At 34.3% G+C, this 15,345-nt stretch overlaps 1 protein-coding gene across 1 annotated transcript in view; it reads left to right on the top strand.

Annotated features, from left to right (window-relative positions):
- Positions 1-15,345, top strand: part of LOC118189736 (alkaline phosphatase-like) — an 818,836-nt gene that overhangs the window by 794,811 nt on the left and 8,680 nt on the right. Inside the window, exon 8 of the mRNA XM_085815963.1 lies at positions 14,769-14,891. Coding sequence (XP_085672089.1) covers positions 14,769-14,891 — 123 coding nt within the window. The remainder of the gene's footprint in view (positions 1-14,768; positions 14,892-15,345) is intronic.

Below are 15,345 nucleotides of genomic sequence, written 5' to 3' on the forward strand. Positions count from 1 at the left end.
AATTTATAAAGGCGTGATGCTCATGAGAACTCTTAATTACAAACATGTATAGTTAAATTTAAGAGCAAACAATGTCAATAAGAAATTAAAAAGTCCAGGTTAAAAAATTTTCCGTGATTGGTCTATAACATAGATGAGTAAAATACACTCATGTCCATAAATTAAGGATAATGCAAAATCAGGCAAAGGAAGAGTTAGAAGCAAAACAAATTTGACTTATTTGTAAAGCTTATTTATTAAACAAAAGGTAAGGAGCAAAAAAAGATGCTATATGTTTGATATTATTAAAAAAATTAGCGATTTTTTCTCCCTAAGCAAATTACAAAAAACAACTATTTACAAAAAACCAATATTACATGGTTGGTATGATTGTTAATACAGTGTATGTCTCCCAGACGATGCAATACAGTCCGTACAACGCCTAGACATGCTGAGTATCAAATTATCGATCTGATCTTGGGGGATATTACACCACTCAAAAAGCAATGCTCTCCGAAGTTCCGGTAGACATGTAGGAGGAGGTTGACGGGCTGCAACTCGTCGGCCAAGCATGTCCCACACGTGATCTACTGGATTCAAGTCCGGTGAGAATGATGGCCAGTCCATAAGGGTGATATCCTCCGATTGAAGGCATTCGCTTCTGATGTTTGCACGGTGAGGACGGGCGTTGCCATCCATAAACACAAATTATGCGCCCTTGGCGCTCCGAAACAAACGTACATGTTGCTCCAGAATGACGTCTCGATAGATTTGGCTTGTCATGGTTCCAATTTTAACATGCAGGTCAGTTCTGGAACCCAGAATAATTCCACCCCAAACGAGCACTCCTGCACCACCGTAACGGTGTCGTTCAATGATGTTTTCTTGGTGGTAACGGATACCTGGAGCTCTCCATATGAAACTCCGGCGAGAATCAGACTGCAAGCTAAACCTGGACTCGTCGGAAAACATCACACAAGCCCACTGTTGCGGTGTCCACAATGCATGCTCTCTACTCCAGGCTAACCACAGGTGACAGTGAGTTGCAGTAAGTGGAACGCACCTGGCAGGTCTACGAGCATATGGACCAATCTGCCCTAATCGTCTGTACACGGTCTGCCTTGAAATTGTCGTACGAGTGGCTGAAGAGAGCTGACGAGACAGGTCTGAGTCTGTGCTCCGCCTGTTTCTTTTGGCAGTAACTGCGAAATACCGGTCCTCATTCGGCGTTGTAACTCTGGGGCGACCTGTGCTGTAACGTCTACTCACATTACCATCATCTTGGAATCGTTACCAAAGCCTGGAGATGACACTCTGGCCAATTCCAAGTTTTTCTGATACTTCCAGTTGGGTACGCCCACATTCCAGACGGCCGATAATTCTACCACGTAAAAAATCTTCCAAATGCGTCCTTTGTGTCATAAGTATTCGGTTATTGCACTGAAATGCTCATAAAGCGACTGCGAACAATTTTACTTCTTTGCTTGTATTCCTTATATATCACTCTCTTACACTCTCGTCATTGTCACGTACCATCGGTGTAATCTGGTTGCTTCCTGAAATTCGCATATGATTCTTGAAGATTTGTGTAGTGATTTTACAGGTGCTATATTTATTTTAGAGTTTGATTTCCGTGTGACTCCGAATTATCCTTAATTTATGGACATGAGTGTAAAATGTCTTGGATTTTCCATATTATTTGCAAGCCTCTGGTTTTTGTTGTGTTATTCTAGATTTCTGTTACAACGGAGGTTTAGGGGAGTGGGTTGTGCAATATTTGCTAATTTCTGTTTTTTTTTTTTTTTTTTTTTTTTTTTTTTTTTTTTCATTTCTTCATTGTGCATTTTACAGTCACTTCTTGACACAGCTTTGCAGCAGGTTTCCTTCTGGAAAGAATGAAATTTTAATTATTGCTCTTAAAAATGTACTAACATATTGTTTTAAATATATTAAATTCTTTCAGAAATGTGTTCTACTCGACGAATAGCCCCGATTTTGAAATTGCAATCTTCATTTTTAATAGTTTCCCCCTCTATTTTGCCTGTTCTAGGCTTGAAACATGAAGAATAAAATCCTCTTTTACCTACAAATTTTATAGAATTTTCAAAATTAAAAGAATTTTCATAATTTATAGGTTATCGCTAGAATAATCAGACATATTTTTAATTAATATTAGTATGGACATAGATAGACAGAATAAAAATATTACCATACAACAGTCATCGTGCTCTACCAGTGGGTACTACCTATTGTGACCATTGCATACTACCTATCGTAAGTACTACCTATCGTGACCACTACATACTGGAAGTTCGATCGAAGTTCGATCTCAGGCAAACAGGCTGGCTGCTGTTTGCTGTTCTTGGTTTTTTACTCTTCTAATGTGAATACGAGCCAGTTTCCCATGGAGAGTCCTTTTTGAAGACATGAAAGATCTAAAACAGAAGTTTCAAAATCAAACTAAAATCGAAGCTAATATGTTGGTTGGTTAGTTGGTAACGGAGGACGGGGACGCCTGATGTCGAACAGAGGTAAATAGGCATATGTCCCGCGCCCTCCACTAACCAGGAACAACTCCCTGAAGCTCCAACAGGGCGCCTCGGGAGCTTTTTAGGATGTTAACAAGAGCATTTACATGGCCATACAAGAGCAGATTGCATTTGTTTTACTGTTTTGGCATTTGCTGTTGCAATCTGCTATGGTAATTTTGCATATTCATAATAAAATTCAAATACTAATACAAATTAAAAATATAGATGCAAAAATACGGTTACAAAATAATAGGATTAAAATACAGGCTCATAGATAAAAAATATTACGTATTCTGCGTATACAGAAGAGGAAACGTTAAATACATGCTGGAAACAATTGACTGTGTTTTTGTGCTTTATAAGGAAGCGGGGATAAGCTTCTCTATTGCTGATGGGAAGAAGGAGGTGATTTTCTGCCGTCAGATGGCATTCTAAAACATAGTGCTCTGGGAGCCTTCCGCTCCTCAGACGCATATGTCCGTAATTCGTATGCAATGTCTATTGAAGTAAGTCGGGAATAGGCCGTGTCCCGTAATATAAGCCGTAAGAGGAGCTATTGACTTTCGGGAGGTAGCTGTATGTACGTCTTCCATTTGTGCAGTTCGTCCAGTCTTCCTGCCAAAGGTTTAGGCCTTGACCCCGTAATAGACCTTTGAGGTAGGAAGGAGGGGCTGGGATTGTGATTTTTTCAGTTTCTGCATCAGTGGCTGCTTGCTTGGCCAAGCTATCATCTGCTTCATTTCCCTCATTTTCTACATGGGCCTTGATCCATGTGAAGGAGAGATGTTTCTGCGGGTTGCGCTGTAAAAGTTGTTGTAATCTGATCATCAGGGGCGAGGTGTGGTTGTAATTTTCTAGTGCTAGAAGTGTTGACATACTGTCTGTGAAAATTTCGCCCGTTCTACATTATTGTTGAAAATGTAATGTACTGCCGTTGTAATTGCCTGCACCTCCGCCTGGAACACATTGTTGTTTAAATCAAGGCGTCCTTTCCATACAGGGATGATTCTTCCTTTTTCATAAAAATGCAAAGGCGCTGCCTTACTCCGTCTTCCTGTTTAGAGCCGTCGGTGTATATTTGCTTATCCCTCGAAACTCGGGTCATTGAGAGTGGCTGTGTCCGGAAGATGTTAATGCTTATTCCTGTGCTTTTACGTGCGGGATGAGTGTGAAGAGGGTTACCTGAGCTTTGAAATTGCTGTGGGCTGTATGTTATGCTGCTAAATGTTGCATCTCTGCGAAGGTATATGAGGGTGGTGTATACTGCCTTTTGTTCTCCCGTATGTGGAGTGGAATGAGCCCTGCAAGGACTATAGCTGAGCTAGTGGCTGTGGTGCGTCACGCTTTAACAGAGATTCAAGGCGAATGGTCGTTGAAGATATGTAAGATGTTTGAGCTTTCGTCCTTCTATCGGTTGGGCCCATACGGCAGCAGCGTAAAAGACTATTTTCTCAGCTACCGGTATGGTAGAGAATCTCCTGAATATGATGATTCTGGCCCCAGTTTCTAGCTTGGAAGGCGCGTGCCTTTCTGGCTATTGCTGATATTTTGTTTTTTAGTTCTTGGATGTGAGGGATCCAGGTTAATTTTCACCCCAGATTACACCTAGGTATTTTAGCGATTGGACAACCTTTATGTTGGCTCCTTGTAGTTTGATGCAGGGACGGCGCGTTGGATTTGCGCCTGCTTTTGCTATTATTATTGCTGATGACTTTGCGGTAGAGATTGTATACTTGAAGTTGCTGCAGATATTGGTGAGGAGTGAACAGATTTCGATGCCGTTTTTCTCGAGCTCCGCACGAGTGCGACCTTTGACAAGAAGAGCTACGTCGACGATACGTAGGCGATGACAGTTGTATGTCGTGGCTAGTTTGCATCTAGTACAGTGTTGAATGTTAAATTCCAGAGAATTGGTCCAGCACAAGAGCCTTGGCGACAACCTCTTCCTTGCACTTTGAAGGTAATGTCGTTGTTGGTGGCTATGAGAAGACTAGATAACTACTAAAAACGCTGAAGAGGTTGTCTGGGCACTGTGCGTCTCGGAGGGCCTGTCTTATCGCTGGCCACCAGAGTGTGTCAAACGCACTCTGGCTAATAGGTAATATACTAATAGGTAATACTAGCCTCTCTTTCAGTCATACAACTTTTATAACATGATTTCGTGCGGGGAAGGAAGCAATTCATGAGTTCTACTCCTCCAGCAACTCTGTTTTCAAGCATCTAAGAAGAATAAAAGGCGAGTTGTATTTGCTTTCCCAGAAGTTGCTACACATTAATTTCTGTAAATTTATTTGGCTGGCCAATCCAGCCTAAAGCCATTCTCACTTTTCAAAACAAAATCATACACTAGATCAGCTGTACGTCGATAAATGTCCATAAAAATGAACTAAGAGACAATTGCACTACTGTTAAATGTGAACATAAGACCAAAGTCTGATTTGTTTGTAAAAATACATGCTACTTGTGTCTTGTTGACTTCTGCACTGAAGATAGCAGGTTTACTATATAGCAGAAAACATCGACTTTGCCTCAAGAAACACAGATGAGTCCCGATTCAACTTACTACTGAAACACGATGTGCCTGTCCTTAAACATCCGAGAAAGGGATCATTATGGTAGCGGAGGTTTGATGGTTTATATAGGCATGTTAAACGGGTACACAGACTTTATCTTCGATAAACGGTCTGTAATTGTTATGAGTTGTTAGGAAGCGATTTTAGATTCATAAATTCGTCTTTTCAAACATGCAGTTGGCTCTCAGTTCATTTCTAATGATGACCATGCTTGTCCACATAAGGCTAATATAGTGGATGGTTTTCTGAAAAAAAGTAAGATTATAAACTGATTAGATTGGCAAGCTAAATCTCTAGACCTAACATCTGTACGATATTAATCGGAGACGTTCTTTAGAGGACAAATGTAACTAGCCTTCACCCATCTCAGAACTTTCTAGTACGTGAAAATTGTAATATTGCAGGCATGGAACCGAATGTCACTAATAAACTGTCTATTGTCCAATATGAGCGTACTTTTTCTTAATAAACCATTTCTATTATGATATCACGTTGTGAGAGCTGTGTGGTCGATAAAGGGGGTCATATTCTCTATTAGCCTCCTTTTTTGTTCGATCTTGCAACATTTGGTTTAGATTTTCCAGCACTGATATGTCTTATGCACAACCATGTGTGTGTCCCCGACTATTGTAAGTTATAATTTTGTATCACATCAGCTTACATCCATACTATAATTCATTCAGTTCTGTCCATCAGTTTTCATGATGGACCAAATGTAAAAATTCTCTTATTTTAAGCATTAATGTACAAGGTGGGGCTATTAATTTCCAGGACTGCTCTAATAACACCAGAACAGATGATGTGAAAAACATAACCTTTTAATATGTTTCGAAGTAATCCCCATCTGCCGTAACACACATCTGTGCTCGGCTGTATAAGTTGAGGAAACAACTTTTAAAGTCCTCTTTCGGAAGGATCTTCAATGTCAACGTCACGTTCTTCTTGATGTCTTTCTTCAACATCCACAAAGCATGTTCCTTTGATCACAGTTTTGAGTTTGGGAATGTTCGATCATATTCTCCTGATTTGGTCCCCGCAGACTTCTTTTTGTTTCCCAAACTCAAAACTGTGATCAAAGGCACACGCTTTGTGAATCTTGAAGACATCAAGAAGAACATGAAGCCGACATTGAATAGCCATCCGAAAGAAGACTTTAAAAATTGTTTCCACAACTTATACAGCCGAGCACAAAAGTGTGTTACGGCAGATGGGGATTACTTCCAAACATATTAAAAGGCTACGTTTTTCACATCATCTGTTCTGGTTTTATTACAGCAGTCCTGAAAATTAATAGCCACACCTTTTACATATATATATTAATTAAAATTCTCTGTCTTCTCTTTCTACATTGATAATGATAGTTTATACAAGAAATGCTAAACTGTTTGCGTATTTTCCTATTAGAACCATTAATTCAGTAAGTCCTTAAGGTGAACTTGCAAAACATAATCATATAAATTAATTTATGGAAAGGCTTGAGCTGTATCACGTTGATTATGTAAAAGCACTAAAGGACTATCTGTCTAAACGTAGGAATGCCTTCGTGCAGGTTTTTCTTTAAAGAACGTGTTTCATGTTCATGTCGCACACAGGGAAAGGTAAAAATATCCCTATGAAACTAGTTCAATCGTCTACATTAGTAATTAGCCGATTCAACCATTAGTGCTAAGCTCTTTCACCTGTCGGCCTCTATGCTAATCGGAAGGAACAATCATTAAAATAAAATCTGAAAATGTTCAGGACAAAATAATAATTATCAAACAGATTATTTGTTATAGAAATTCGTTAAGTCTTATCAGTGATACTGATAAGGAGAAAATGCCATTGCTTGTTAATTAGATACAAAGAAAACTTTATTTCTTTTTTTTTACGCGCAGATTATTACATCGCATAGGATTATACACTTGGAGAAGCAGGACTGTTTCACACCTTTCTGAAATTTAAAATGCTGCCTTATACCGTCAATATTTCGATCAATATTTCGTTCTTTTGCATATTTAGGATTACTTATATAAATTTAACAGCTAATTTTACCAGATTTTCGTTTATAATTCTGAATCAAGTATAGATGATGTAATTGTTTTCCAATCAGACTGTATTCAAGATTGACAGACCTTCCTACAAATCATAAAATTCGCTCTAATTTGTTAAAACTAATAAGTTCCGTGAAAGCACGCAAAATTTATTAGCCTACAAAAGCATATGCCTTCATTCTTACGGAAATTGCCTTGTATATAAGTCACACATGGGGATATATATGAAAACGCGTTTGCAACCAGCTCTTTTACCATGTCAATATTGAAATGTTCTGTATTACTTATTCCCTTTATAAGGGCACAAAAGTTTTTCTGGAGTATCTTCGAAAATTTTCTCCTATAGTTATAGATTTTTTGCTGATTAATCTAAGCTAACTGAACATAATGAATATTTTATTAATTGAAATTTTTGTTCTATGGAGAGCATAGAAAATTTAGATTTTACTTCTACACAACCCCCTTTCGTTTTTCAGATTGTTTTTATAAAATTTGATCTTTATTTTAAGATACTTTGCGATTAGTTGTATATCTAGGATATATAAAATTAAAGAAATAAAACTTTTACCACATTATTTGGGCATCTTCTACTAGCAATTGTATCGTTACTAAGATCTATGATGAACTGTCCCAATGTTAAACTGTCAAGTGTTAAAACTGTGTTAGAAATCAGAAAGAAACTTCTCTTTATGTACACTTTGTGAGGGCACTAAGGACAGTTTATTGTATTATAGTTTTGTCTAAGTTAATGATACCCCATTTTTATTTGCCATATCCTGAAAATATCATCATAAAAGTGTATAACTTTTATCTGTTTAAATATGCATTTTTATTATACATATTTAGACAGTATTCATGATTTCTAACTATTATCTAATTACGTTACAAACAAGTATTTTTCATTATCAAATAGTGAAATCTGCTGACAAATGGGACTTAATTAATTCTTCATAATAATTAAGCAATTAATAATTACATCTTTTTATATTTAATCAAATTAAGCGAAATTGCACCCTCTCGACTGGGAGAAATTCTTTTTTATGGTTATCAAAAATAAGAGTAAAAGCAATAATGAAAGTCATTTTTTATCATTACAGAAAACAGAAGTAACTGATTTATCTGGGCTTTTCAGTTTCTTTCATTAAAAGTAGTTTTAATGTTCTCCTTATTCGAAAGGAATCTTTGTCGTTTTTTAACCCTAGTAGTCGTGAACTAACTTGATTTTTCAGTTAATTTTTATTGGATATAAAAATTACTCAAAGTATGCTTTCTTTTTCATCTTATAATTGTTATAGTTCAAAGGTATTAAAGAAAAATAAAACATCCGTTGTCAGGAGCTTAATTTGTATTAACGTGACCTACGTTTAGTTATATACATGAAAACACGTTTTCAACCAGCTCTTTTACCATGTCAAAATTGAAATGTTCTGTATTACATATTCCCTTTTTAAGGGCACAAAATTTTTTCTGAAGTGTCTTCGAAAATTTTCACCTATAGTTATAGATTTTTTGGTGGTTAATCTAAGCTAACTGAACATAATGAACTAATATAAGCACATTCACGCACATACATATATTTAATAGAATGGAGAAATTTATTACGTAAAATGAAATGAGGGCACTTGCAGGCAAACGCAGCCATAGATTCGACATAATTTTATTACAAAATAATAAAATTCTTAGATGCATAATCTTATTCACACATCATTATGGGCATAATATGCACCCCAGACTTTGTGCTGAGCTATGGTATGAGGAAATTGACTGGTGAAGCTCTCACCCAGTTCATAGCCACAGCTGACTCTCTTAAAAATTATATTTAATGTTAGGCGTTTACGTAGGGAGACAAAAAGGATGTGCGCTATCTTTGCTTGCATACTTTCTAAGGCGAGGATGTAATTAGTAATACACATATTGTAAATCGGGTTGAATTACAGCAAGATCATCTTCTAAGAATATGCATTCTGGCCAGATTGTAACCATTAATTTCAAGATTTTTCTTTTCTCATTTCCGGCCTTTTGGGAACGTCTACGAGCAATTTCGAACTGAAAACCTCTGGAAAGAAGAAAAGTAAAAGAAAGGAAAGGAACCATATTGAAAAAGAATCAAATTCGAGCATAATTTCTCACAGTTAGGCTTCGAGTCTTTGCCGGATTACAAAATTATTGCTGGTTTACAAATATTTTAAAAGTTTTAAAGCAATTTTAATAAATAATTTTGTAAAATAAAAATTAATTCATTTTAGTAGCAACAGGTATTTTAACAGTTAATTTAAATTCGTTTGCTGGATTCAAATGTCTGGGCCTAGTAGAATGCCCAGTGTCGTAATTCTTTTTAATAAGATAATTTGGGCTTTTCCCCTAAACGTAACTTTAGATTATTGCTTCGTAAGCGCCTGGAAAAGGAGCAGAAATTTTTCTGTTGTAAGGATATGAACTTTTTATGCATTGCTAAATCACCATATTTTAAAATTACTTGATTTAAAATGGGTGTAATATATTTTCATGTTTACATTAAGAAAATAACCATACTTTTCTGAGCAATTTTTCTACCTTCTTCAATTGGAGGACATAGATTTTGATTTTTAATTGATGGATCACGCATTAAATGTGACAGTAAAAATTTTGTTACAGAATTAGTTATATTATTATATTCTTCAGTAACAATTTTATCTATGCGATAATACTTTGAAAATAATTTAATTTACATAAAAATCTAGCTATAATAGTTTGATTAAAACTTTGACATCAGTCTATTAGCAGCAGTTAATAACTGTATATCATTTTGATGTTTGCAAAAATGCTTAAATTTTGACGAAGTAAATGCAGCATTTCTTATATAAAATTTTCCTTGCAACCTGAATCTGAAAAAATTGTTTTAAACAATAAGCAACAGGAATTGCACTTTCAGAAGAAAATATCGTCCATATAAAAGGGTAACATGATCTATAATAATATGAATACACCTTTTAGAATTAAACCAGGAACGGTATCAATAAATAATAATTCAAAAGGTTTGCTTACAGATAGTGATTGCATTAAACCAAATTCATTTCCTTCTTTTCTTTTATTAAACTGACATATCTCACAGTGTTTACAATAATTTCTGCTATCTTGCACTATACCTGCAGTATAATATTAAGGTAACAACAAATTTATCATTGAGTATACACCAGTATGACTAAACTCAGTATGAGGTGTTTCAAATAATTCATGCGAAGGGATAAAACGTGTGAGAAGTATTACAGTATTATATAGTCCCTGTTTTTTATAATTAAAATATTATTAATTTACTTCTACTTAGGGATACAAAATGCATCCAGATTTTAATATCTTCTATTTCTTTTAATGATAATAAATTAGCTTGTGCACACAAATGTTGCCAAATAGGATTTCTTGCTAACATCTCACTTCAAAATTACCAGAAGTTTTCTTATATTTTACATCAAAATCATGCATAGATCATTTTAAAACCATCGAAATAATCAACATGTACGATATTTTACATTCTCAAGCCAAATACTAAAATATCAAAATCAGTATGTACAGAAAAATGGCTTCAAAGCAAATAGTAATAAAACTTATCTGTAACATCTACAATTGCTAGATATTCAAATTCAGTAGTTGCATAGCTTCATGTGTAAGGTCTTAGGCTTTGAGAATGGAAAGCTTTAGGATGAAATTTACCATCTGAGTGGTCTTATATTAAACCTGCACCAACAGTTTCTTTATATATACAGTAAAATACGTTTAATGCGAAAACGCTTAAGACGAAATATCGTTTAACACGAAATCCGACAAACTACTATGTAATCTCATGCATTTTTTTCTTTTAACACGAAACGAAAATCCCTTTAACACGAAGAGATTTTTCTTTATGGGAATGAACAAAATGCGAAAACCACCAGCCTTGCCGGCGAGATTTGAGAGATGTGAAATGCAAGATAGCGGGTTTCGCATGTTTCATAGAAAGCTAACTTGGTTTGAAATACCCTCGGAATAGACTGTGACACGAGCCAATTTTGTTTATCTAAGCTACTTTCACTCTCCAACCCTAAAACGCCGTACAAAAACATCTCATCTCTCATCATATTCAATGACATCGTAGTGTGTGTAAAAATTAGTGAGTTTGGTTCGTCTCAAAAGAAATAGAGGATAATGAAATGTTTAAGAAAGTTTCTGTATTATTGGACTGTCCTACTGTATCATCGGAAGAATTCGTTGCAGTAGATGATGATAATGTATGTAAAGTCCCAATTATGGCAGGCAAAGCCATTTTGGAGTTTGTCCAAAGCTCAAAAAATATGCGCACTTATTTAGACGCACATTCCAATTGTGGAATAAATAGCAAAATGGATGATATCGAACAATTTGTTGACAATTTGATGCTAGAAAAGAAAATGCAAAGAAAAATATCAGATTATTTTGCAAAATTTCAGTAAATGCTTTGTTTTTCAAAACACTTTATATTAAATTAAGATCTTGTGGATGTTTTTGGTTCATTGATTTTTATTAAATACATGCATATATACATATCTGTGTAAATAAAATACATTCTAATTAACTTAATTTTGTTGAATCTTTAACTTAATTTTGTTGAATCTTTAACTTAATTTTGTCAATATATTTTAACATGAAATTCTTTTAACACGAAAAAGTATTTCAGTCCCCTCAGTTTCCTGTTAAACGATTTTCACTGTATCTACAAATAACATGATAGTGATAATTAGGATTAAAATGTACGTAAATTTGTTAGAGGGGCTCTAATTTTTCCCTAATTTGGCATAAACTTATGATACACGTTAATACTTCTAAGAAATCTTTGTAATTCTTCGACATTTTGGACGGGGGGCTGCAATTTTTTAATTACTTCAGTTTTCACATTGCTTGTTTGACATTTGAACTTAATATCCTAGAAAATTTATGTTTTCTTCAGCAAAGTGATAGTTTGAATGTCTGAATTTTATATTTTCTTTGTTACGTACATCAAATATCACTTTAAGATGTTCTAAATGTTCTTCAAAATTTTGGGAGAATACTATGATGTCATCAAAATAAGTAAGAGAAAACTGAATTTTATATTTATTTAAAATTTGTGTAAGACCTCTTTAAAAACAGCTGGGGTATTATACCAGTTTCATGGTAAGTTGTTGAATTCATAAAGACCAAAATTTGTTGCAAAAGCTAAATTTCCAGTATCTTTTCCATTCTGTTTTATACGCCAGTAACCAGATGCCAGATCAAATACAGAAATAAATTTGCATTTGTTAATTGGTTTAGTATTGCATCTGTTCTAGGTATGGCTTCGGAATAATCGTTTTAGTAATTTGGTTAAGTTTCAATCAATACAAAATCTAGTTTCAGCATTTTCATCTCTTTTGCATGCTTAAGTTACAGACGTAGCGTAAGGGTTAGATGAAAAGGTATCGTAAGAGCTAAATATTGTGAATTTGGATATCCCTGTGGTTATGGACAAACATTTCTTCAGACCGGAATTTGAGGTAGATTGATAAGGATGATCTTGGAGCATTATATTTTGGATAATGAAAATACGGATGAGGGTTCTGCATAGGAAAAGCAAATCGGGGTATATTATTGGCGTCTTTTGTTGCTGAGACAAACATGAAGTTAGAAATAAGATTTGTGCTAGGAAAATCCAGTTTTGAAACCAACTTATATTTTGAATAGACAGTAATATACAATATTGCTGTGGTAATATTTGTATATAAAGGCTGAATAAGAAAACAAATGAAATAGTTTCTGAACTATAAGAGTAAATTAAAAATGTTTACTTTAATAAATTCCATTCCTCAATTTCAATATATTCGCGAATGTAAAACGACAAGGACTCCCCCTTTTAAAAAATCTAGGAATATAGTTAATTTATATTTTTTAGAATTTCTTTTTTTGTTTTTGTAGTAAACCGTTTTTCAGACTCCACAAGCCATTTTGTAACAGGTCAAATACAGGACCTTTGTAGAATCAAATACAGGATCAGACGTTTTTGGACCTTTAAGCATCCATTTGATGAAGAATTAATGATTTCCGTATTAATAATGATGACAAAAATAATTTAAACTTATAAAAATACCAACACGAAGAGTTAAAAAACTGCAAAATAACATCAAAGATACTTACAAAACCTCTAAATTCAAAACCATTCAAAGGAAAAATTGAACCATTTTGCTGTCACTTCTTGAGCAATACTTTTCTCTGTTCGAAAAAAAAACAATCAAATTTCGAGAAAGTTTAACTAAACACAGATGTAGTACCTATCATAATTTTCATTCTTGTATTTTTGAAAACACATATATATATATAATCACAATATATATATGTGTGTGGTGTATAACACAATATATATGTGTGTGTGTGAGTGTATAAAAGGAAAGCTGAAAATTATTTGCATTGTGCCCTTTAAAACACCTCTTTGCTTACTTAGATTTACTGAAAAATATCGCGGTTTTATTTTATTTTTGATTGATTATTATCTTCATTCATATTTAGAGAGTTTCAATATACTGGATTAATTTTGAACATATTTTATTTATTAAGGTTAATCTGTTAAGTAATTTATTTATAAAATATCTTAAGTTATAGATTATAAATGAAACAAATAATTATTAATCATTTCAAAACTTTACTGAAGTTTTATTTAATCGAAATAAATTTATAAATAATTCCATAGTATCATAAGATAAAAATTTTCTTACGTATTAATATGTAATGAACGCATCTTGGAATCTAAGAAAAGTCTCAAACTAGTGGAATATCAATCTAACATTTTTAACAGGAAGGAATGGCATGAAAATTTTCAGAGCTATTAACTTAGTTATTACGAAGTACACTAAAGTTATTTTCCCAAAGTCCCCTATATACTATGAATCTACAAACACGAATTACGAATCCCTACAAATTACATTGCAAACTACGAAAACCCCATGTAGCTTGGAAAATCCCCTGCAAACTGCGAAAACCTCATGTAGCTAACACTATAAGGTATTTCTCCCACCTTCTTGGCATGCCTTCGTAGTGTGGGGGTCTGCACGCTGGACGCCTATTACAGACGTCCGTGGTTCGATTCCTGTTCTCCTGTTTCAAAAACAACCTATGTCTCTAGAGTGGCACCCGAACTAAAAGGGGTTGTGGATGATGATTCTCCTCAGCCAGTATTTGGTGATTGGGTCCCCTAAAAACCTGTCTTCCTTTAAAAAAGGGGGAGTATATAAAGTATTTTTCCCTCTTTCTTGGCATGCCTTCGTGGTGTGGTGTCTGCAGGCTGGGCGCGTATTCCAGAGGTCTGTGTTTCGATTCCCGGCGAAGGCGTTGCACATTTTTCCTCTTTTCTACTTCCAAAAAAATCCTAATTTTTCTACATCTTCAACTTATTTAAATTAAAGGACACTGCAAATGTTTCTGTAATTTAGCCACCCGATCACTATTAAGTCTTACAACTGCCTTGAACGAAATTCCAGGATGTAGTGCATTACAGATATACCTGAGGTTTACGGAAATGCATTTATAAACTTGATTATTTTGTAGGTTGTGTTGCCCAATGGATAGTATGAGCATCCTAACAAAAAAGTATCCATTCATGATTTCAGCAGTATACGTATTATAAGCGCATGTATATAATTTTTATTATTTTCCAGGATTGGATGACAAACCATCTGACGTAGATAACATGCCATATACTACCCTGTTGTACGCAAATGGGCCGGGATACAATCATAATTTTCCCAATGGTAGGGAAAATCTCACATCTACTAACACGGGTAAGTTTATGATGCATTATTAATCTCAGATTTCAGAAAAATAATATTTTTAATAAGCACTCTATTTGTCTGCCAACATGAAATATTTATATTTAGTTTTTTTTTTTTTTTTTTTTTTTTTTTTTTTTTTTTTTTTTTTTTTAGGATAAAGAATTTACTAGAAAGAGTTTATACTATAATGTACCGCATGAATAATAGCAGTTATTAAATTATAGATGTATAAAGTTTAGTTCGGTTTCAGAAAATAAACTCTTTTAAGAAACATTTCATAAGAAAATATATTGCCTCTGACTGTTGATCATTCTAAGTCACCATACAGATGCCATTCAGATGTGCATGATTTCAGTTGTTAATATATTATATAAACAATTTTTATTACCAACCAATAGTGTACAGAATTTTTTCAAAATTAATGTACTCTTCTATGAAATTATTTTAGACTGACTACGTTATA

The sequence above is a fragment of the Stegodyphus dumicola genome, chromosome 4, assembly GCF_044657685.1.
Source record: "Stegodyphus dumicola isolate Sdum_Otavi_A_Nest chromosome 4, ASM4465768v1".
In the NCBI taxonomy this organism is placed as follows: domain Eukaryota; kingdom Metazoa; phylum Arthropoda; class Arachnida; order Araneae; family Eresidae; genus Stegodyphus; species Stegodyphus dumicola.